Source organism: Berghia stephanieae, chromosome 2 (assembly GCF_034508935.2).
Source record: "Berghia stephanieae isolate SIO BIC M18660-M18661 chromosome 2, UCSD_Bste_1.3, whole genome shotgun sequence".
Classification (NCBI taxonomy): Eukaryota; Metazoa; Mollusca; class Gastropoda; order Nudibranchia; family Aeolidiidae; genus Berghia; species Berghia stephanieae.
Window position 1 is genome coordinate 65,539,108 of NC_088361.1, and position 26,227 is coordinate 65,565,334.

The 26,227-nt window shown below is 36.4% G+C and overlaps 2 protein-coding genes and 1 long non-coding RNA gene across 3 annotated transcripts; 2 read left to right on the forward strand and 1 right to left on the reverse strand.

Moving 5' to 3' along the window:
* Positions 1 to 485: 485 nt before the first annotated feature.
* On the reverse strand, positions 486 to 6,359 carry LOC144963986 (uncharacterized). Its single transcript, XM_078897928.1, has 5 exons — positions 6,353 to 6,359; positions 5,497 to 5,795; positions 3,575 to 3,679; positions 2,585 to 2,773; positions 486 to 1,765 (listed from the first exon to the last, which is right to left on the reverse strand). The coding sequence occupies exons 1-5, from the start codon at positions 6,357 to 6,359 to the stop codon at positions 1,499 to 1,501; spliced, it is 867 nt and encodes a 288-aa protein (XP_078754054.1). The 3' UTR covers positions 486 to 1,498.
* Positions 6,360 to 10,637: 4,278 nt separating this feature from the next.
* Positions 10,638 to 12,884, forward strand: LOC144963987 (uncharacterized). The gene has a single exon (XM_078897929.1). It carries the CDS (start codon positions 10,782 to 10,784, stop codon positions 12,882 to 12,884), a length of 2,103 nt encoding a protein of 700 aa, XP_078754055.1. The 5' UTR covers positions 10,638 to 10,781.
* Positions 12,885 to 18,300: 5,416 nt separating this feature from the next.
* LOC144965358 (uncharacterized) lies at positions 18,301 to 24,819 on the forward strand. The gene is made up of 2 exons (XR_013644006.1): positions 18,301 to 18,408; positions 23,058 to 24,819. It is a non-coding gene; the product is annotated as an uncharacterized LOC144965358 (long non-coding RNA).
* The last annotated feature ends 1,408 nt before the right edge of the window (positions 24,820 to 26,227 follow it).

Consider the following 26,227-nt stretch of genomic DNA (forward strand, 5'->3'; position numbering starts at 1 on the left):
ACACCTAACCTCAATTTCTTATTTTGTAGTTCTTCACTGCGGCAACGTCCATGCGACAGTTTGGTCATCGTGTAGAGTTTGTGTGGGGTGAAGATTTCATGGCACATGTAATAAATATAGTTAAATTCTACTCGATGTAATTTGCCTCTGTTTTTACAACTCTCCCCTTCCTTCAGCATCTAACAATCCATCCCTCCATCCATCCACTATCCATGTACCCATTCATCCATCCATCCATCCATCTATCTATCTATCTATCTATCTATCTATCTATCTATCTATCTATCTATCTATCTATCTATCTATCTATCTATCTATCTATCTATCTATCTATCCCCACAAATAAGTGCGTAAAAAAAGAGAGAGAGAAAATCAAGACATTTTAAATACAATATTTTATTCCTACAAATAATGTTAATGATACAAATCTACTGGTATAATATAATATGCATACTCTTCGATAGAGTCGAATTAATATCAAGCAATTCATAATATCATAGAATTATAATGAACTCACAGAGTTTACATTTAATTGTATTCATAACAATGAATGGTTTTCGTTCAATATATCATTCGTATTTGTTCAAGTAGATAATGACAAACAATGTGATCAATAAGCACAATAAATTCAAATGGTAAAAATGAGCATTACGTCTATCTCCATTACGTCAATAACATCAAAAATTGCAAATCAATTTAACCAGTTGACATCCGTACTCTGGAAAGATACGTATTATAAAATTTGGTCCGAAAACTCGTCCTTCAAATATCAATCGATTTAAATGACCCTCATCTTAGCAAAAACTCTCAAGCGAGGTCCCAGGTTTTCTGGCCAAATTTTTAAAAACGTGTCTTTCCAGAATATGGCAGGTAACCGGTAAACCCATTTATATCGAATATATATTAAAATGGAGAATCCTTTCCTTTGTAAAAAATAGTAAACATTTCTTTTTACATCAAAATTTCGTTTTAATTGTGAACCATTGACTTGTGAAGGAATGAATTTGTAATTTTTAAAAATAATACAGGGAGCATATTTTTGATAGTAATACACGTTTACATCGTAAGCAATAACAATATTAAGCATCCAACTTCAAAAAGTTCAACTATTGGATTCACAGCAAATAACTAGTTTAAACGAAATTCGAAGAACTTGATTGTATATCTTTCATAAAACATAAAGATAAAAAATGGCAAAAATATTTTTGTTAATTTTTGTTTTGTTTTGGGTTTAAAAGAATTTAAGTATTAAAAAAAAGTCTTTTAAGCTCATGGTAAATTTGGTGATGAAATGTGGGTCTATGGTTGATGGGCATAAATGTATGGCTTTTTCCTTGGAGAAGGTGAAAACCAGATGTAAGTATTTAAGAAAAATAAATAATTGAAATCAGGGAAAGACTTTATGGACACCGTTTATAATAATATGATATGAAATAATATGACTTGATATGGCATGTTATGGAATGACGTGATATGAAGTTATAAAATTCGCTAGTACTCAATCAATGAAATGCTCCAAAGGAAACATAAACGCATTGCTGCCATCGTTATTAAATGACTGACTGCTGTAAAACAACGAAGAATGAGAGCATTGTAAATGGAATCCGTGGCGGCTCGAGGGATTACCTCTCCTGACTTGGCACTGGGACACGACATCCTCAATACGCTCCAGAGCATTGTGGACATCTTTGAGGACGACTGAGGTGAAAAATATACGTACACCGATGGAGTCCACAGTCAGAACTGTTGTTTCACGACAGTTGGCCTGTAACGATAATAGTAATAATGATAATAATAATAATAATAATAATAATAATAATAATAATAATAATAATAAAATAATAATAATAATAATAATAATAATAATAGTAATAATAATAATAATAGTAATAATAATAATAATAATAATAATAATAATAATAATAATAATAATAATAATAATAATAATAATATGGCTGGAGGATCAGATCAATACCAATTAATTCCATTTTATCACTGAGGCTTATTGAGTCTATTCTTTTTTCATTGTTAAAACATATTTGCCATCATTAGTTAATCGTGTTTTGCTACATATACGGACCTTTTTCATAAAGTACGTTTCACCAGAGTATGCTTAGATCCAGTTATCCAATAATGTCGGAGGGCCTAGACGGCCAGAACAAAAAATTAACCCGAACAATTTTTTTTTATTCAAAGACGAAACAAAACAAAAATAACAACAAATAAGCAACCCCCCCCCCCCCCCCCCCATAAGAAAACAAAACAAAACAAAAGCAACCAATTAAACAAACAATCTAACAAAAACAAAAAACAACAAAGACACACACATCACACACACAACAACAAAAACAAGAACTATTCACACACACACACACACACACACACACACACACACATATAATATCTGCAAATGGATTCAAACAGGTCTGGCTTAACTGCGAAAGAAGCTGACGTCCACTTCCCCCCCCCCCCCCCCCCCCCCCCCCCCCCCCCCCCCCCCCCACACACACCAAAATATTTTTTGTTAAAAATAGGTAGGCATTAGATATTTCTACTCTACATCAATACAATGACGTAATCTTACCTCATCAGGCAAATCCTCGTATTGAACTCCGAAAACTCGAAGCATGTGGTCAATAATATTTGACAGTCTGGTGGTGTGAGACACAAGATTACGCCCAATGTTTGGTCCCAGTTGCCCGGCGTGTTTCACAAGTCGAATGCTTGCGTCGATCGCTGTGTGAAGCCATCGCATTTCTCTTAGAACTATGTTCTGTGAGGAGATAATTATGATTACTATAGTAGTAATGAAAATTATATAGTTAATAATGATGATAATGATTAATTATAATGGTAGCAATAATGATGATTAAGTATACCGATAATGATGTGTAAAGGGCTCTGAGCACGTTTAGTGTATATTGCGATATATGATGCTCACGTTTTACTTTTTAATGATAATGCGTAGTAATTATAGTGGTGATGATAACGATGATGATGTCGATGATGATGACGATGATGATGATGATGATGATGATGATGATGATGATGATGAAGATGATGATACAGAAGAATGAGGAGGAGGAGGAGGAGGAGGAGGAGGAGGAGGAGAAGAAGAAGAAGAAGAAGAAGAAGAAGAAGAAGAAGAAGAAGAAGAAGAAGAAGAAGAAGAAGAAGAAGAAAAAGAAGAAGAAGAAGTAACAGTAATAATATGGAGTTTCTATGACGGTGACGAATGTGATGATGATGATGATGATGATGATGATGATGATGATGATGATGATGATGATGATGATGATGATGGCGATGGTGATGATGATGATAATAACAATAATGATTACTTGTAATAATTTATTTGTTAATAATTATATTTTTCATCATCATCATCATCATCATCATCATCATCATCATCATCATCATCATCATCATCATCATCATCATCATCATCATCATCATCACCGTCGTCGTCGTCGTTATCATCATCACCATCACGGACAGAAGCACCAAAAGCACACTGTAAATAAGTTTAACAATGTACAACGGCAACAATTATCTAATTACAATATATCGTTACCATATCGTTTGCTGCTGCATTCGTCAAATGGGTTGTATTAAGGTCTGTGGGATTCAACTCTCGTAACCCAGTGTTGGTGACGGGCATGTAACCGTCAACTGTGCTCTGAAAATAGATATAAGCCACTATTTGATAATAAAAACATTTAAATACACTGAAACCAGCGATTATCTGAACTCATGACGTTATTACTCGAGATACTATGTGATCAATCATCTAAGATCCATGCTAAATATGAGAATGCTACAATTTAAATAAAATTATGTGCTATGTTTCAGTGTTCGTTTCCCCAAAATAATTGATCAGGAGTTGAATGTGGCGTTAGAAGCCAAAGCGGCGTCTTTCCACCTTGTAATTTAGGATCACATTCCTCTCAAAGAGTAAATTAGTAGAAGGCTTTTTATTTTACAACACATTGCATACATTTCTGTCGTACTTTCAAAAATAAAAACCTAAGAAACAAAGCAAAACAAATAAAAAAAAAAACCCCAACAAAACCCCCAAAAAACCACACAAAAACACACACACCATAAAAAAACAAAAAAAGCAAAAAAAATATATCAACAGAAAAAAACCCCCCAACAAAATCAAAAACAAAACAGAAACACCCCCACCCACCCAAAATAAAAAAAAGACAACTTTAAAAAAAACCAACAACAGAAACAAAAACAAACAAAACACATTTTAAAGATTTTGGCTTAAAAAATCGTCCTTCAAAAATATCAATCAAAATAGAAAAAATAGGAAGTCCCAGGTTTGAAATTAGTTGACAAGATGCGGGTCATTCTAATTGATCAAGATTTGAAGGACGAGCTTTCTGATCAACATTTTAAAAATGTGTATTTCCAGACGACCGCTGATATTATTTGCACTTAGCTTTATTCAACGACCCTTAAAAGTCTTGGAAATATAAGCTGAGTACTTACTATTTCTTTTCAACAAGTTTTATTGAATTAAAGATGCTTGTAGCGTTGTGTAGATAGGGCAAAAGTTTACATTTTTAAACAAATTTTTCGTGGTACTTGGCTACCAATTGAACAGTGGAAGACCCTACTTATATGTTAATTTATCCCCCGCCCCTAAACAAATCATTATTATATAACAAATTATTATTATTATTATTATTATTATTATTATTATTATTATTATTATTATTATTATTATTATTATTATTATTATTATTATTATCATTATTATTATTATTATTATTATTATTATTATTATTATTATTATTATTATTATTATTATCATCATTATTATTATTATTATTATTATTATTATTATTATTATTATTATTATTATTATTATTAGTAGTAGTAGTAGTAGTATTAGTAGTAATAGTAGTGGTAGTAGTAGTAGTAATATTATGTCAAGGTGAACCAGATGCTCCCCCCCCCCCAAAAAAAAAAAAAAGGAAAAAAAAAGAAAGAAGGAATTTAACTCTGAAAATGTGAAATTTATGTCAATTAAGGAAATTATATTCATTCTCCATAATCAAACTCGCTAACTGAACTCAAATCTCATAGATGTAACCAATCGTCTTTAAACGGTATTGTGTTGGGGTAAAGTAGGTGCTAATAATCTAGCAAAGGTCAGCTCTGTGGTCTTATGGTATGACACTCGTTCTCTGTCCGGTAGGTCCAGGGTTCGTGTCCCGCTCTGGGCTGCGCATAATTGAATCTTTGGAAAACGCTCTTCACTAGCATTCTCTCACCGTACTCGGGTATTAAATGAGTACATGGCCGTTAATAGTCTTGTCTGAGTCAGAAAAAAAAATGTAATATCGCCTAACAGGCGTCATTACTCGTCCTACTTGTTTAATGTTGCTGTTGGCTGGGGCCCTCTTTTAAAGCGCTTTGGATACTTCAGTGGATATTGCCCTTTATGAATGCTCGTGTTAAAAAAGAAATACAACAACTCACCCATGCATCCTTTACAGGTCGAACGATATCCAACATGTCATTTACAAGCAAAAGAAATTGTTGCAGAATTCCTTCAACCTCATGACGACTAAATCGGTGAGTTTGCAATCTTGATCCAGTGTTCGGTTGCAATGAGGGAAGGTCGACTTCTCTCCCAAGCAGGAACCTATCGCAATTGGCACTGCGGGTGACTATTCGTGCGTTTTCGTTGACGTTGTCGTTTGTATCGACACACCTGGCGTTGACAGCGGTGCTGATTGATTGGAGAATGAGAAGTAATACGATACATGCCCACGGAGCTGTGAAAAAAGATTAAAGAAATTAATAGAAGTGTGACCAAAGTGCCAATCACAGAATGAGTTATGCGTTTTAATTTTTAAAAAATAAAAATATATAGATGATGATGATGATGATGATGATGATGATGATGATGATGATGATGATGGTGGTGATGATGATGATGATGATGACGAGATAATAATAATATTGATAATGTCAATGCTAATAGTAATAATAATAATAATAATAATAATAATAATAATATTAATAATAATAATAATAATAATGATAATAATAATAATAATAATAATAATAATAATAATAATAATAATAATAATAATAATAATAATAATAATTTTAATAATAATAATAATAATAATAATAAAAACCTCCACTTATATTCGTATCTTTAGTTCAGAAATAATGCCTGGGATTAAGTAGTTTGAACGCGATGTTTAAGTTTCTTAGTAGTTAATTGATATTTATCAAAGATACTAAATATTGAACCAGAAAATGCATGAAGTTTTAAATGTGGACAAACTCAATTTCTTTTTCCTTTGATTTCATATAGACTTACAGTTCATATTTGAAGGTTTATACTAAGACTTGAGATTAAAAATAAATGATAAAAGTGTCGAAAAGAGTCAAGAGTCGCTAGTAAAGACAAAGTTATCAATTTATTTGGGCCTCGAAAATGAGGATAACGCTCTTACTCTTATACTCACCTCAAACGGATCAAAATGGTCAGCTTTCCCCAAAATATTTTGCTGTTTAAGAAAGGGTATTTCCTATAGGATGGGTGTCACTGTTTTAGTTTCAGAATCGGGAAACAATCAGGACAGAAATAGAAGGAAAAAAAAAGATCATGTTCATTTATAATGTGGTAATCATATGTTTTAAGTAATAACAGGAAGGGAAAGTTTTCTTTTCAGACCGCTTGTAGAATCATGTTTTTATATAGCAGCATTTGAATATGTAATAAAAGGCTAACACCGATTGCTACATTCGAATGTATTAAACGATTCAGCCTGACCTCATCTAATCCATTGAAACTCCGTTAATCCGCCGTTTGTTTATGTGTCAACAAACACTACCTAAAATGTCTCCAGGCTATCAACGCATTCCTACTGATTTAATTGATCGCTCCGTTTCTTTTGATGTGGTTTGAGTACTATTTGGATTTTCCCAATTAATGCATAATGCGATTTTATAGCTCTACAATCGTTACACTTTGTTTATGACGATTTCTATCAAATTGTTAGACCCCCCGGTCTATGTCATTCTATTTTATCATGCGATAGAATATTATAAAGGATATACAAGAGTTGCGCAAGCCTTCATCATTGTAAAAATTTATATAAATAGATCGCTTATTAAACAAGATAGTCTAAAATTAATATTCAAAATTTTTTTTTTTTGGTGTAGGGGAGCACTTAAGTTCGATGAAAATAGGAACCTGTACACATATTTCTGAAAAATGTTTAGTTAGTTGAAATTCGTGGGATTTATCGCTTTAGTTTGCGATTGGTTGATATTGCGTTTTGTGTGGGGGAAAAAGAGCATTATACAAGAAGAAGAAGGAAGGAAGGAAGGAAGAAGAAGAAGAAGAAGAAGAAGAAGAAGAAGAAGAAGAAGAAGAAGAAGAAGAAGAAGAAGAAGAAGAAGAAGAAGAAGAACAACAACAACAACAACAGCAACAATAACAACATTAAAATTTTGGAACGGTATTAAACGAAAGTTTCGATTTAGAGAAACAAAAAAGTATTCCATAAAATAAAAAAGTTCAATTAACTATTGAATACCAAGTTTGGAAGCTAATGGGCTCAAACCGTGCACGACTCATAGAAGTCCATCAGATCCGTTATGCTCATAGAGCCGGAGTTTATAAAGCGTGAAACGGACAATAACAATTACTTAATACCCCTTGGATAGGACGCCAGTCTATCGCAAATAACTTTCCGACAGGTCTAAAAGATTCATCAACCCAATTACTGTTGGTTGGACGAGTGGTCAGAATACAAAAATCTCGATTTCACCCGGAAGGCCTTTGTGTGTTAAGCTAGTGATCTACCAGCTGAGCTATTGAGACTTTCGTGCCAGACTAATACGCAAAATAAACTGGTTGGATCAGCATTCAAGTCTCCATTGTTTTCATGCGTTTCTAGCTATCCACCATTGTAGTAGTGAATCTTATTTATGGTTTTGGGTACCCCCCCCCCCCCAATGTGACGAGCGATTTTCTTTCACTGCGTGATTTCTTTATCATTCGTCAGCGTCTCGTTTCAAAACCACTTCAAACCTAGTGGACGAGACATATAATTGATTAACTCCTCCAGTAAGATAACCAAACATGGACAGTCTTTCTCCAATAAAGCTCCAAATCTTTCTAACGGAAATGTTGGTCGTTAGGTGGTAAACATTTCCATTGTATAACGGAACACGCACTTTCAGCTTAAGGCTTATTTACCTGTTCAAATTGTCTGCCCATTGTATTCATGCCACCTGCTAATTACCTTTCCCAAACAAGTCTCCAACGTCCCTAGGCCCTGAGGCCTTGTCTCGTTCAAGAGTAGCTAAAATTACAATTGAGGTCTAGCTCTCCGGTAATTATCTATCCGTTATTCTTTCTTACCAACGCATCTGGATATCATTGGCTATCTAAAATAGGAAATTCTTCTGATCGGCTATTCCCATAATTCAGACGCTCTTTTCCATTTCATAAAACCAAATTCATCTATGAATCTTATCACACACACGCTAAGAACCCCAAAAGAAAAGAGCTATCTCTCCAATCTCAAACTTGTAAAAGTTTGTCTATCTCGGCTGGAGGTAAAATGAATTATTGGTTAACATTCAAAGTGGAACGAGATATTACTGTGAATTCAATTTAATCTATCTATTATTAATATTATAGTTTGTGTATATATTTTAATTGTGCTATTCCATGGATGTTCGTAAGTTGGAATACCTGTACAAAACTATATCTATATGTATCTTATTCTATAGTTAACAGTTGTTTATGATCAATGTTATTATTTCATTTATATTCAATATGCATATTGCTTGAATGTCTGTACCCCACCGCCAATCGCCGGCCACACATCATAACCTCAATTATAATTAATAAAAATAAATAAAGAAATACCAGGGACACAACCCTGTTAAATTCTCATCATGTAAGATAGCTCGACTGTCAGTTGATGATTAAAACATATACTAACTCCCATTATCATGAAGTTACTGCTTCTCCTTGCCTTTGTCGGCAAATAAAGGCTATTATGATGTGTCGCTCAAGGACGATTCGGTGGCGAAAGACAAACTCGATTGGCTCTAAGACCTTGTTGTTTTAACTCTTAAATTGAAGGTCCTTGTCCTGATCCTGGTCCTGGCCATTTTCCTGGTCCTGATTCCTGGTCCTTTTCCGTGTCGTTGGAGCACCCAGTTGTGCCGAATCCCTGCATCCCAGTCCTTGAACAGCGGTAAACCCCTGATGTCAGCCTAACTACAACACACTGTTGTGATGTCCAGAAAACTCTGCAAAGCAGGCGCCAACCCTGGAACTAGCTGATACTTTTGCCTCAGTCAAGCAAGCCGGCGGGATAAAGATAAGCCAAACGGGCTTATACCATTTTCAAGTGTATTTTCCACGGACACAAGTGATTAAAAACGACTAACTTAATCAATCAATCATAAATGAATCGATTAATAAAACAATAGATAAATAAATAATAAATTAGATCCACTCAATTAGAGCTATTCTTCCTGATATTAAATAAATACTTATTCTTTCTATCTTTTCCTGTAAGAATCTAATTAAACTTTATGTATAGAATTGTTATTATTGCATTGGGCGTTACTATTGTCTTGACTCACTTTTTATTAATACAATTAAGTTATAAGGGACCCTAAGGCAATTCTTAATCACCCCTAGATTAAACCTGAGCCGTTTGTGATATAGGTTGAGTGGTGCAGCTGGTAACGAGAGCCATAGCGCGCATACTAGTTCGAATCCAGACCATTGAGCTATCGGTTGGACTCGATCCCACAACAATAACACTCAACCAAGTCACAAAATGGGGGCTCGTCCGGGATTATGAATCTTTAATATAATATAATATGTGAGTCATTAATCTAGATATAGTATTTAAACACCCATTCTTTACTTCTGCTACTATCTCAATTTAACAATAGCATTCTATTACATTGGGGGCTCGTAAATATATCTACCTTAAATCAAACCAATCAATAAATCATTTGATTAATTAATTACAAATATCATAGGGAAGAAATCTTATTTATTATTGAAAAGTCATTGTGGTTACATTTGAAATTGGAACATGCCCATTTTTCTATATTTTCACTAATCTATAATTAGTTTACTAACACTGATTTATGATTATGATTATGACAACCATGTTAATTTAATTATGCATAGTTAGGCAACGTAATTTTAAAGCAGTTTACAAAACATAAATTGTTATTTCATTGCCACTTTTTTTATGCCATTGTTGCCATAAATTCTGGACCTTCAGCCGAGAATACCCCCCCCCCCCAGCCGAGAGTAACCCCCCCCCCCTTCCGAGAGATACCCCCCCCCCCCTTTCAAAAATTAAGTTAAACATATCTTAATTAAAAATTACAGTCACTCTAACTTCAAGTTAGGCCATCTTGCAAGTTGTTGTTTACACGTGTAACGGTAAATAGTATTATCTCTCTATTGACACGAGAACGCCAAATTAAGCCCCAGGCAATAACTACTCTTTCTCAGTATTGTGTGACTGTGTGTGTCATATATTGAAATTTGGCTTAGCGAAACCAAGCACTTTTCAACAGTGTGTTGTCACTTACTTCACTATCATTCATAATCTGTGCTTTAGAATTCTTCATTCATATTTAACCCTTACTGGCAAAGTTCTATTTGTTTACTTTCTGCTCTACTCCTCCTTCCATCTATCGCATCATTATCATTCACCTTCTGCAGTTGTTCAATCTGTAATTAATCAGCCATGGCTACTGGTGTTACAATTAGACGCGAGTTTATCCAGTTAGGAAAAGAATTGGGCCTTTCTGGTGAACAGTTATCTGCCTATGTCAATGAAAACGCAGAAAGGGAGATTACTAGACTTGAAGAGGAAGAGAAGCGTGTTAGAAAACAGGAGGAGGAAAAGGAGAAGCGTGTTAGACAAGAAGCGGAGGAAACGCGGAAACATGAACAGGCTTTGAAAGACAAAGATCTCGAACTGGAACTTCAACGCACCCGCCAGAAAGAAATTGAAATGTCTTTAACAAGAGACATGGCAGAAAACCGGCTCTCTGCCCATAGCCCCATTCCATCCAGTCAGGGCAACGGAAGCATTGATAAAGTAATGTCGTTCCCGGTAGAAACTTTCAACCCACACATTGAAGGGATTGACCAATGGTTAACGCGATTCCAGGAGTTAGCGATCTCATATGATCTTCCGGAGGACAAATGGGCACTCAAAGCGTCTCAGCATCTCAAGGGCAAAGCCTATGATGTTTACTCTCGCCTGACACAGGACAACAAAAATAACTTTCAGGAGCTAAAGTCATCCCTACTGAGACATTTTGATGTCAGCGCAGAATCCTACCGTAGAAGATTCCGAACATTAAGGAAGGACAGGCATGAAACATACCACCAGTTGGCAGATCATCTACAACTCAGCCTCCAACAATGGTTGAAACTATCTGGCAACCCAGACACCTATGAGGGATTAAACCAGCTTATCATGGTGGAACAGCTGAGAGATGCAATGCCCCTTGATGTCCGTCGTTTTGTCGATGAGCAAGGCGCTCATAAACTGGACGACATAGTAACATGTGCTGACCGTTTTGCCACAGCGCAAGAAAACCACCTCACAGAAAGGAGACAACACCGGATTCAAAACCCATCAACCTCACATGAAGATAGAGCTGCATCTCCGCCACCATATGAAAAGAAGAATAACAATAACCAATACGAAAGAAGTAACACAACACAACACAAACAACACGTATACTGCAAGATCTGTAATATGAAGGGACATTTGACAGAGGAATGCCGTCGCGACAACAAACGTAACGGCCATCAAAAGGGAAAACCTGTCAGTGTAAATGTAGGTCGCACAGTTGGGAACGACCCACTTCATAAAACAAAAGAATCTTCGAATCACCCTCCAGTCATTGACACAGTCAAAGTAAATGGACAGAATGTGACCGTTCTCTACGACACGGGATTAGACTATCACGCGGTTGTAGCACGCGACTTGGTTCGGCCGGACCAATTCACAGGCGAGATTATCGAGATTCAATGCGCCACTACAGACAGCCCATCTCTGCCACTTCCGATAGCTAATATCGAAATAACTTCTCCATACGTAGTAGGAACTATACCTGCAGGAGTGCTAGACGCACCTACTCACCCTCTCATCCTTGGATGCAAATACGTATTTCTCGGAACGCCCAAACACCCATTTCACGCCTGTCACATAAGGACAAGAGCACAGGATCAACGGAATATGTCGCCGTTATCACAAAATCCTGGACCAAAGGAAATGAAGAAGGCACAGACCGAGGACACGACTCTCTCACGCTACTTCGCCAAAGTGACGGAAGCTAGTGACAAGAATAAAAAGGGAGATTTCATAATACAACAAGAGTTGTTATACAGAGTTTCTGGCAAAAGACGCCATCAGCTCGTCGTCCCCTCTACACATCGCCGACAGATTCTAGACATGGGACACAACATACCTTTCAAAGGACATGTGGGAATCGCTGCCACAACGGAGCGCATCTCAGCCCACTATTTCTGGCCTGGTATTTCGGATGACATCAAGAGCCATATAAAGTCATGTCAAGAATGCCAATGGAAACCAGATCAAACAAACACAGCTCCAGTAACCTTAGGTTCGATTAGGACCGTAAACGCTCCCGTTCAAAGCACGGGCGCAAACATCACGAGACATTATTCACGCACAAAGAGACGGAATAAAAATGATCTCAAGCGATGGAATAAAGATGATACATGGAAATGGACTCACAAGGTTTCACGAAATTGGAGTCAGAACGATACCAGGAAACGCAGCAAAAATGTTTCACACAATCTGGATTAAAATGAGGCCAAGAAACAGAATCCAAATGTATCAAAGATATGGAATCAACATGATACCAAGAAAAGAAATCAAAATGATGCCAAGATAAGGAATCATTATGTTGCCAAGCAACGAAATCAGGGAGGAACTCCTGAATTTAAAAATGTTGGACAAACCAGGAACGCTTCACACTGCGAGGACGATTTCTACGCTATAAAAAAGACTCTGACGTCACAACCCGTGCTGCGCTTACCTGACCCCAACCAACCTTTCATTCTGAGGACAGACGCAAGTAAAATTGGAATAGGCGCATCGTTACTTCGACCTGACCTCGATGACCCTACAGTCCTACACCCTGTTGCTTACGCAAGTAGAAAATTATCGCCTGCGGAACAAAGATACTCAACAGTGGAGTAGGAATGTCTTGCCCTGGTATGGGCCAAACAAAAATACCAAATATACCTTTATGGACGTCACTTCACTGTTCAATGCGACAATCAGCCACTTCTATTTCTGGCCACAGCTCAACAATTAAACGCTAAACTCATGCGTTGGTCGCTAATACTACAGCAATTTTCGTTCCATGTGGAATTCATCAAAGGCACTGATAACCATGGAGCCGACTTCTTAAGTCGCCATCCGGTATCCGATGACGTCACAACAGCATAACCGTACTTCCAGTACTATCTTATTGTCCACGTTTCTCAGATGATTTTAAACTAGACTTAATTTTAATCTCACAAGGAGATTTTTCAAGAGGGGGAGAATGTGACGAGCGATTTTCTTTCACTGCGTGATTTCTTTATCATTCGTCAGCGTCTCGTTTCAAAACCACTTCAAACCTAGTGGACGAGACATATAATTGATTAACTCCTCCAGTAAGATAACCAAACATGGACAGTCTTTCTCCAATAAAGCTCCAAATCTTTCTAACGGAAATTTTGGTCGTTAGGTGGTAAACATTTCCATTGTATAACGGAACACGCACTTTCAGCTTAAGGCTTATTTACCTGTTCAAATTGTCTGCCCATTGTATTCATGCCACCTGCTAATTACCTTTCCCAAACAAGTCTCCAACGTCCCTAGGCCCTGAGGCCTTGTCTCGTTCAAGAGTAGCTAAAATTACAATTGAGGTCTAGCTCTCCGGTAATTATCTATCCGTTATTCTTTCTTACCAACGCATCTGGATATCATTGGCTATCTAAAATAGGAAATTCTTCTGATTGGCTATTCCCATAATTCAGACGCTCTTTTCCATTTCATAAAACCAAATTCATCTATGAATCTTATCACACACACGCTAAGAACCCCAAAAGAAAAGAGCTATCTCTCCAATCTCAAACTTGTAAAAGTTTGTCTATCTCGGCTGGAGGTAAAATGAATTATTGGTTAACATTCAAAGTGGAACGAGATATTACTGTGAATTCAATTTAATCTATCTATTATTTATATTATAGTTTGTGTATATATTTTAATTGTGCTATTCCATGGATGTTCGTAAGTTGGAATACTTGTACAAAACTATATCTATATGTATCTTATTCTATAGTTAACAGTTGTTTATGATCAATGTTATTATTTCATTTATATTCAATATGCATATTGCTTGAATGTCTGTACCCCACCGCCAATCGCCGGCCACACATCATAACCTCAATTATAATTAATAAAAATAAATAAAGAAATACCAGGGACACAACCCTGTTAAATTCTCATCATGTAAGATAGCTCGACTGTCAGTTGATGATTAAAACATATACTAACTCCCATTATCATGAAGTTACTGCTTCTCCTTGCCTTTGTCGGCAAATAAAGGCTATTATGATGTGTCGCTCAAGGACGATTCGGTGGCGAAAGACAAACTCGATTGGCTCTAAGACCTTGTTGTTTTAACTCTTAAATTGAAGGTCCTTGTCCTGATCCTGGTCCTGGCCATTTTCCTGGTCCTGATTCCTGGTCCTTTTCCGTGTCGTTGGAGCACCCAGTTGTGCCGAATCCCTGCATCCCAGTCCTTGAACAGCGGTAAACCCCTGATGTCAGCCTAATTACAACACACTGTTGTGATGTCCAGAAAACTCTGCAAAGCAGGCGCCAACCCTGGAACTAGCTGATACTTTTGCCTCAGTCAAGCAAGCCGGCGGGATAAAGATAAGCCAAACGGGCTTATACCATTTTCAAATGTATTTTCCACGGACACAAGTGATTAAAAACTACTAACTTAATCAATCAATCATAAATGAATCGATTAATAAAACAATAGATAAATAAATAATAAATTAGATCCACTCAATTAGAGCTATTCTTCCTGATATTAAATAAATACTTATTCTTTCTATCTTTTCCTGTAAGAATCTAATTAAACTTTATGTATAGAATTGTTATTATTGCATTGGGCGTTACTATTGTCTTGACTCACTTTTTATTAATACAATTAAGTTATAAGGGACCCTAAGGCAATTCTTAATCACCCCTAGATTAAACCTGAGCCGTTTGTGATATAGGTTGAGTGGTGCAGCTGGTAACGAGAGCCATAGCGCGCATACTAGTTCGAATCCAGACCATTGAGCTATCGGTTGGACTCGATCCCACAACAATAACACTCAACCCGTCACACCCCCCCCCCAAAAAAAAAAAACAAAAAAACAAAAACAAAAACAAAAAAAAAAACAAAAAAACAAAACAAAAAAAACAACAAAAAACCAACAGAAAACCACGCAATAAATTAAGACGTATCATTAAGACCTGATTGGTAATCTGCCATTTCCAATGCGTTCTGGCTCTTCTCCATAATAGACAGTATCGTGAATATTAGTTCTTCCATTCCTTCCAATATAATTGAGAGGCGTGGTAGTATCACATTTACAAAAACAATTTGTGATTCCAGATTGTCAAGTTTTGAATTAAACTAAATTATGGCAGACGTCAATTAATGTTAACGAAATCATAATCATTTGAATGGTAGCGATTGGGATCACGTTCAGACTTCTAAAAAGGAAGAGTGCAAGATCCTTAAACTGCATCACTTTGGACTTGAAAAAAAAGACGACCCCTCCCCCCCCCTCCCACCTCAATTTTCGAAAGATTAAGTACCACGATTGCGAAGAGGATAGCACTCATTTGGATACATATGGGGCCCTGGTAGTTCTGTTGGAACACTTTCTCTAAACCTAATCGATCCCGGGTGAAGTCGAGATTGCTTTTTTTTTCCTGATCCCGCTCCCCCGTCCACCCAAGAGTGATAGTGGATAAGTTATCTGGGTCTGTTAGATCTGACGGAAATCCTATCCAAAGGGTAGCAAGCAATTCTTATTGTCAACTTAACGGCATAGAAAAAAAATGAGAGTTTTTTATATAGCTATATCCACTCGAAGTATCAAAGCGCTTTACAAGGGGTCCCAGGCCAACACTTCACATGTAGGATGAGACGTGACACCTGTCATGAAGCCCAGATAAACCCCGGATCCATGGATCTTATGGATCTGAAGGACTTCTTTTAATATCTATGTATACGTCCGGAATTACAAAAAGCAAGAATGTAAGACTTTATTATATTTGTCGTCCCACAATTCGGAAAACAAAATGCGTCTTTGCAAGCTCGAGTACAAAAATTAGACACTGAAAGTCCAAATGTAAACATATTTATCTAGCAAAGTCACGTTTTAGAATTGCGATTTCATTGTAGATATATATTTTTTAATGCCAATTTAAATCGTTAAAATTGATGCGCACTTACTTACAGGACCAATTACCCAAATGGGCTCATTGTTGCAATGGAAATACTCTCAAACCAACGCAAAATACTGTTCATTCATCCATCATGGCTTGTACTCTTGAGCATGTTGCCGGTCAGCTGTCTCCACGTACGTATCACGATCCTCTGCGGTGCGCATGAAGTCTGCGTTGCATTTAAAATCACTTTAGGCCATTCTTATGCTATTTAAATATGTCGTTTTCTGACTTCCTCTAGCTTTCTTTCCTTCGATCCGCCCAGATGTTACCAACTTTTCTATTTCGTCTATTCTCCACACATGTCCCAGAAACCGTAACTACCTCTTTCTGATGGTATCTAAATCTATCAATATTCTTCCTTTTCTTATCTTCGCCCACACTTCCTCGTTCGTATACTTGTCTGTCCATGATAACCTCAACATACTTCTATACATCTACATCTCAAATTTCTCCAACCTCCTAGTACATTCTTTGTCAAGTGTCCAAGTTCACAACAGTATAAAATGGTACTTGTAACATATTTATGTCTCCACCACTTTCATTGCTCATTACAACAATCAATCCCAAATTGCGTTCGCTTATCAGACCTGCACATCTGTGCAACTAGGTCCAAATATTTCCATTAAGATTAAAGCCTGGCATTCATGTTAAATGCTTTCAGTGAATTCGATTACATTGTAACTACAACATTAATTGAAACTTGAATTGTTACCAAAAAAATTACCAAGAAAAAAGATGTGGAAAAACTCGTATTTAAAAATTTGGCCAGAAAACTCGTCCTTCAAATATCGATCGATTTAAATGGCCCTCATCTTGGCAAACACTCTCAAACTTGCGACTTCGCAGTATGGCAGTTAGCTGGTTAAAACACGCAAGCATTAATATGTTTGCATTCCTATAAATAAATGTAGTATTTTCACAGCAACAGGTTGTTCATCAATTTGACTCTGTGTTGACGGTTATATGTTGCATTGTGGTATTGTGGTATAACACTCGCATTCGGATCGGAAGGTCTAGGGTAGGTGTCCCGTTCTGAGCGGCGCATACTTGAGTCTTTGAAAAAGGCTTTTTACTCACATGTTCTCCCCGTAATCAGGTGTACAACGAATACCTGGCCGTTAACAACATTGTATCTGTCGGGTAAAAACGTGTAATACCGCCTGATAGGTGTCATGTTCATTATTGCTTTTGGCTAGGGGCCCATTGAAAAGCGTTTTAACACGTTTAGTGGATATTGCACTATATAAAAGCTAAAGCTTATTTTTGACATCGCAATTAATGATACCATAAAGTGCAGTCCATCTTTTAATATTCAATAATCTAGCCATGTCGATGTAGTCTAGCCATTTCACTCTCAAATTAGAAATTGTATAATCTGTGGGATCGTTTAGAACTTTTGAATAATATGCCTCACGCATTTTTTCTCTTTGATCTAGACTTGTTACATTTAAAATCAATACCATTACAATCGAATTTGCTATTTTAACGTATGAACATTTGCGGCGCTATTACCGAAAATAAAATATGCCTCGTAAAACTAACTAGACCAATCTAGACGTCTAATCTTACATTTCTTTCGTAATGTAGTAAAATTTGAATTTATTATCATGTATCTATAAATTTTCACACCCCACACGAACGGGAAAATCTAGAAAAAGAATGACTGCACCTCTACGTATTAACATTCTCACAAAAAAAAAAAACCCAACAAAAAACCCAATAATCATCATAATCAAGTTCAAGTTGAAGCGTGTTTATTGATTTTCACCAATATCATTTATAAAAAGAATACTTATAAGAAGAAACAGATACGCAGGTATAAAGATAAATAAATCATTAAACTAATTTTAAAAAAGGTACTCCTTTAGAGCCATAAGTCACATGGGGCCAGGGTTTATCCCAGTTTGTATTGCGTTAGACTGAAAACAACAATTGTTAGACATCCTTTGGATAAGACACAAGTTTATCGCAAAGTATTTTCCGCCATATCAAACATACCCAGATATTAAATCCCTAATAGGTGGACTAAGGGGTCCAAAAAAAAAAAAATCGCGACTATATACGGGATAGATATCGGTTCCTTTTGTGTGAAACGAACCTCCACGACACCCAATGATAAAAGAATAAGGAAATGAATAAATAAAATCATTTCAATTTCGTTAAAAAAAAGCTGCAAAGGCGTAAATTAAGGAATCTGACGACTCAAACTTGTGCAAAACAGTTGTGTATCCCATAACTAACCGTTATGGCCGCCTTTATACCTGATCATCTGTAACTCTCTGTCTCAAAACGGTATTATGTCGGGATGAATTGGACCTCCGAACGTGAATTTAGAGTTGAAAGGATAAGAAATTGGAACTTTGAGTTGGTTGCAATGTAAGAAATTATCTTTATTTTCCATTATAACGATGAGAAATCATCCCCAAGTTTCATATTTGTAGCTATATATTCCATTTCCAGGACCTAGGTCACCCAGACATAATTACCGCTTTGGGACGGAGAGTCACATTTGTTAGATATGATTTGGTATCGATTATCCACTTTACTCCATGTCTTGGACAGGAAACTATCATTTTCTCGGATTCATCCTCCATTAGGAAGTATAGAATTAAGTCATTTACAGTTCGATTTGATTTAAAATATATGTAAATGTCAAAAATAATATCTATAGGTTTGAGGTCAGGTTGGTGAATGCAACGTGAACATAATCAACAGGCCAAATCATGTGCAAAATATCAATGCCAGGTTTCTTTTTCTCAAATGTGAAACTGTGGATTGATAAAAATTACCCCCCTTCCGTGTGGTATCGTAAAACATTATCCAAGTTATTTCTGTCGTTATGAAAGGAACGTCAATAAGTTATTAAAGGAGACGGCGGAAAAGCCAGATCTTGGTCTTTTTGGTTGTTACTTCGAAAAATGGACTATAACAGTATATATGTATCTTCTTCAGCACTATTGCTATTGATAGTCTCTTTTCTCTTTCATTCTTCATTCCTTGCCCCAATCTTTAATTTCAACATTAACAAGAAGCGCACGTAATGAAAAAACAAAACAAAACAACTGTCTGAACATAAACATTAACGCAATAATTAATTTATATTACAAGGACTGTTTTCCTGCATGACGTCAAATGTTGGAAAATAAAGGACGAATGAAGGACGGATGCGTTCTTGACGAAGAGTGATGAATGGGAGGATTGAAGTAAGGTAGAAATAACTTAAATCTAATCGTGTATTTTCTACTGATGGAAGGTGGCATAATCAGGGATTCAAACTCGATTTATTCACTTGCCAGTCTGACATAATACTTTGCAACTTGCGCTCTTTTCGACTTATGGGGGAAAAAAGGAAAGAGATTATAAAACTTTTCTACAACGGTAGAACGCAAGTTTTACAGGTGTGTTCGACATTCTTTTAGACTTTCCGATTGGATACATTTTCCGAGTAAAACATATCCAAGTTATTTCTGGTCGTTATGAAAGGAACGCCAATAAGTTATTAAAGGAGGCGGCGGAAAAGCCAGGTCATTGTCTTTTTGGTTGATACTATATTTCGAAGATCCTACGTGTTCAAATTCAAAGGGACGGTGCGAACACTTAAGAATTACTAATACCTATAGTCTGTTCATTCACTAACCCAGGAAATAGAGATTCAGGATATAGATTCACGCACAAAACACAATATCAACTCATATAATAACCAATCATATCATATCATATTCACGCCACATCAGTTAGAGAGGCTTGACATGACGCGAATTTATTTGATTATCTACGTTAAAAAGGCAACTGTCCATGCGTCAACATTTCAATTACGATAATAGAATCCATTTCTTGTTCTTTCAACGTAAAAAAAAATGCCCCAAACTTAACATACGTATAATTTCGTCCACTTGATCACATTTCATGGAACGATTTTTCTCTCCAAATTTTGACAGATCGTTGTTTGTGTGTTTGTTTTTAGGTGTTTTACCGCGCTTGCAACACATTAAGGTCATATCAGCACCAATAAAAAGGAAGAGAATGGGATAGTAAAAAGTTCTAGAATTACAATTAAAGCACCTAAGAAAAGGTAAGACAAAGGGGAATTGGTTCAAATACGAAAACAGATGTAGAGCCCAAGAGCATACTATCAGTGTACTTAGTTTGAGATTATCTAAGTCTCATTCTGGCATAAGCACAGGTCCCCCACTAAGATGAACGAGGGAATAGATAAATTAATAAATATATAGACAAAAAAGTAAAAGGAAAGAGAAAAAAAAGAGTCGATGCTCATCCCTTTCTGGACTGTTCAGTTTAGGAAGCAAAACAACATTTCGCCATATATAAAATAAAACTAGCTTCTCCAAAATCACAGTCTCGCAAAAATAATGTTCAGTGCCGATGTTAGCTTCAGACTTCCTGAAAAGCGCTTTGAACATATTTAATTTAGTGGATATTGCGCAATATATCAAAAAAAAACAAAAACAACTCAGGCAAATCTAATCTAGCTACTCAATCACTGCTTGATAGACAGTAGGTCAGAATAAAGGCTCGGTTGCTCCCGAGATCGATCACAGGCGGTCCTACTAATTGCCGTCCGGCGGCCCAGGGAAGCCGTCAGGGGGTCATCTAAAGCATTCTCAAGCCATCTGGAGGCCCTCAGAGCTGTACGAAGCTTTCCAGAAGTCGTCCGAAAGGGAGGCCTTCCGAAAGCTCCTCGTTCTGCTCCGGATTACTAATTGCCGTCTGGCGGCCTGGGGAAGCCGTCCGGAGGTCATCTAAAGTATTCTCAAGCCATCCGGAGGCCCTTGGAGCTGTACGAAGCTTTCCAGAAGTCGTCCGAAAGGGAGGCCTTCCGAAAGCTTCTCGTTCTGCCCCGAACTGCAATTAGTATTACTAATTGCCGTCCGGTATAAGGTCTGTCGGACGTACTTTGAGACAAACTAGCGTCTTTTCCAAAGGTAAGAAGCAATCCCTACTGTCCGTTTGACTCTATAAAAACTGGGATAAACTCCGGCTCCATTGGCATTGTCTTTGAAGGACAACATTGTTTAATAGGCAGTGGTAGAATCGTATTCACCTCCAACTTGAAAATGTCGACCCATTCTTTTATTCATTCCCTGCTCTCGTGATTGCCTCAAAACCACTAGTTAGGCTTGTTAATGGACAATTAAGGATGATGTGGTCTCTTGTCTCAGAAACTCTGATTCTCTTAGTTAACATATTCCACGTATGGTAAGAAAGCGGTTTCATGTGACCCAGTGTCTATGAGTGTTTCTTGTGAAGAATATTTTGTTTCCACTTTTCCTTTCTTCCACCTACAGACTGAAGTTGCATTTTGAGAGGTCAAATGGCCATTTAGATTTGATCATGGATGTTGTCTGGACTTTCTTTATAACTTCGTTTACTGGAGTATTGTCGATGCTTTCACTATTTTTTTGTTTGCATTTTCATCTTTTTCCTGTTACCTTCTGAGTACAAGGGGTACGAGTTGGGGTCCATCGAGTTAGGGTGGACTTAAGTCACTCAGCAGACATTTTCTTTTTGAAATTGTGTTTGCCTGTCCTCGAGGTGTTTGCGGTAGTTGAATTGTTTGTCAAGGTAACTTCGAGATATTTTGGATTGCGCTCTGATGGGGGTGAGCTCTCTGTCTGTAATGTCGAGCTCTTTAGTGGGTTTTTTTGGTTGTACGCAGAAAGCTGTGGACACTGTTTTTTTGGCGTTCATTTTTAAAATGTAAATGCTGTTTGTCAAAGTATTCTTTTTGGCAAGTGTTTTTTTTTTCGCCCTTTTACTCTTTTAATGCATTCCTAATGTTTGGATTTATAGGCAAGAACCTATTATGTATCCAATGTTGAATGATTGGTAGATTGGCATGTCACTAAAGTACACATTAAGGGAGGTTAATGCTATTACTAAGCCTTGGAGAACTCCACTCCGAATTTTCCGAGCTTTGCTATCGTCTCCTCATAGCATGACATGAAATTGTCTTGCAATCGGATAGCAGCTTTAGGGTCTTTGTGCATGCTATAATTTTGGACAGTTTCAGCATGAGTCCACCCATTCAAACATTATCATATGATGCGGATAGATCAATCAGTGTTCTCTTTTAAATCTCAAATCCTGGTTCTATATGGGAAGTCAGTGCAAAGCTGTGCTCAGTTGTGACTCATTGTGGCCTAAAGCTTACAAGTCGAAGCTGTATGTATGGGTTAATTGCACGGGGTCATTCGTTTAATTCTCTAGAGCTTATATAAGCTCTATATCCGGGGGTCCGGATAGCTCAGTTGGTAGAGCTTTCGCTTCACACAAAAAGGGTCGAGATCGATCCAGGGCGAAGTTGTTATTTTTTTCTGACTCTCTCTCTCTCTCCCTGTCCTTCCAGAAGTGATTTGGTAGCTGGATCTGTTAGATCTGTCAGAAATTACTAACATCCTATCCAAAGGTTAGAAAGCAATTACTATCGTCTATTTCACGTTACAGAAACCGTGATAAACTCCGGCTCTATGGACTATGAAGGAATATTTTTTTTCTACTTTGATACCAGCATCAGAGAATTGTCATCCATTATGTTCGTCGTAGTCATAGTGTTTACCAACCCGTGATTGAGAAATACAAAAGTTTGCCTTCGAAGAGGCTTGGACGGAATTGAAATCGAAATGAGCTCCACATGACCTGCTAACAAGAATACAAATGCATTGTGAAGCGGATTGTTGTTTGTTTTTAAGTGTTTTATAATGCTTGCAAAACTTATTTCAGCGCCAGTAAAAGGGAAGAAACTGGGATTGTAAACATATTTTATAGATTTACGATTAAAAGCATCAAAGAAAAAGTAAAACAAAGGGGACTGGTTCAAATAGGAAACAGAAAAGATAGCAAGAAGTCCCAACCAGACACAAGCATAAAATTCCACTAAAAAGAAACATTCAAACATTTAAAGAATATCATCTCTAAAAATCAATTATCAGTACATAACATTAAATTTACAAGGAAAATAATAATAACCATCTCCCAAAACTAATAATATTCAATTGACTGTTTCCTTCTCAGCCAAGGACTACAGTTAGGGCCAGGACAAAACAAAGTAATCCCATTCCGAGAAAAAGACTGAAAAGACCCGGAAAAGGAAATTAGAAGACGTAGAAACGATTATCTCCCTGCCCACCATGGGCGGTCAAATAACCGACCCAAGTGAACCTCGTGTCACATGATAAAACGTTGAAACGCTCTTTATGAATGTGTCTGCAGCTATTCTTTTTAAACAAGGAAGTCTCCTCTCTTAACAAATACATGACACTTTCATTGAGAAGTGATGACGTCAACCAACACAAACCCATCTACTGGAAAGTATAATATTATCCACTATGACAATCCCTTCATATTCCTGTTTAGACCAACTCAACAAGAATTTATCTCTGTTCCAGGACGAGCTTGTGGTTTGCTCTTCTGAATTGAAAATGTAATTCTCTGAATCTGCTTTCAATCACGTACACGGAACCGACAATTTTCAATTTCAAGGTCGGGACACGAGATCACTGGGGGTTAGAAGACCCTACCAGTCCATTCCCACTAGACTCCCACGCCAAACCACCACACAAACTTCCCGATTGTTTTTGATTTGGAGTTGCACTATTTACGAGCGCCCAGGAAATGGAATAATAATATTGTAAACGTGGTTAGATTTATCTAAGAAGTTGGAAAGCACTTTTGATATAAGTCATATGAATACTTCGGACATAAAAGGCTTTGATTTTTATATAGTTATAGATAACATCAAAATACATTTTACCACAGAGTGGAGTATAAAAAATGGAAAAAATAAAAAAAAGCATAGTAAAAAAATAAAAAAAGAGAAATCAACCCACCCCCACCCCTGAAACCCCCCCCCCCCCCCCAAATAAAAAAAAAAACAACAAAAAAAAAACACTACAAAATAAAAAGATAACAACAACGAAACCGGACAAACAAAAAATAAAACAAAGAAAAAAACCCCAACAAAACAACAACAACAACCAAAATAAACCCCAAACAAAACAAAATACAAACATACAAGCATAACGTTGACCAAAATATTAAAAATAAAACAAAATAAATCAAATAATATTCAAACCAGAAACACAACCATAACAAAACTCTGATGCAATAAACGACGAATGAGACAAACTCAAAACTCACGATGTTGCCATATATCATATAAAATTTATTAATATATTATGTATTTATATCAACTTAATTATAAAACCATTGATAAGACTCATTGCAATATCCCACAAGAACAAAAGTTCAAATAGCACACTGTAGTTATAAAAAGAGAACATGTATAACGATTCCCATTAGTGTTAATATGTATTAGAATGTCAAAAAACCCATATTTTTTCATAATAAATATATTTCACCTTGAATGTGTACACAGTGTAATATGGATTTTCAAACAACATTATAGTACGTTGTCTTCTTTGCATTTGAGAAAAAAAAAAGCTAATTAATCATGCCAATCATGCAAAGATGGCACTGCTCGGTTTCCGTGTAACTTAATCGTAGATACAAGGTCTACAGAAAATAAGGATAATCAGATTTTTTTAAAAAAGTGCTGCTTGCATGTATTAATTTGGGAAGAAATATGAATATTACGTGGTAGCTTCAGTAAAACAAAACAGATGCCAGTGCCTGTTCGGGTTTCTTCTATGCCAAAATAGGTACAATTATAATACGATGGCATGCGGCTCTACAACAATATTTAACTTTTTATAAATGATGATTTTGGCGATGACAACATTATTTGTTATTCATCTATACCACATTTTGACCTGACCGACCTTTAGGTAAACGTTTCTTCTCAAACAGTTTAGGTTATTAACTAAAATACGGCACTTCCGTTTAATCAGTATGAGACCGAGTACCTTTAAAACCATTTTAAAATATTAGGGAAAAAAATGCCAGTACTTCAACCATCAGTTGATTCCCCCATCTAGCCTCCCCTCACTTCTATCAGACCGTACCAAATCTCCATAAACAAATGCATAGTGAATTCCCTGATTTCACATACAACAGTACACATTTTGGTATAGAGTTAACTTGAAGGTATGATTTCATCTATTCTGTTCACTGAAGTCAAAACAATTTATTCGTCTTCTTTAATCCCTCCAACAAGCTTATAATGTTAAAGGTAGGCTTATTTTACATTCATCATTTCCGCTCGTATTTATTTATTTAATTTTCCAAAGCCTTTTAAAGCAGCACCTTTAATCATGTTAATATCACTAGTCCATAAATTGGAAAAATAAAATGATAAGTAGATAAATTATTTTTCGATACGTGTCTTCTAAAACTAAAAGCACCAAAGTACAGTTAGTTGAGTAAAGTAAGGGGTAATATAAAAGTAACACAATGGAGGGTAGGAGGCACACGTGTAAAATAAAGATCTGAAAAGTGTGTATAAAACTGTATGGCACTATTTTATACGCACCTTTTCAGATCTTTAAAGTAAATGGTGCAAACAGAAACAATCTGTAACAAAACCGATTAGTATTTAATAGAGCAGTATAATTAGGTGCCCCAAACGTAAACAATAACAAGTTGCTAGTGATTTTCGTTAGGGACCGGAAACATTTACGCACAATATAGGTCTCCCAATTTTGTAGTTTGAGTTGTAG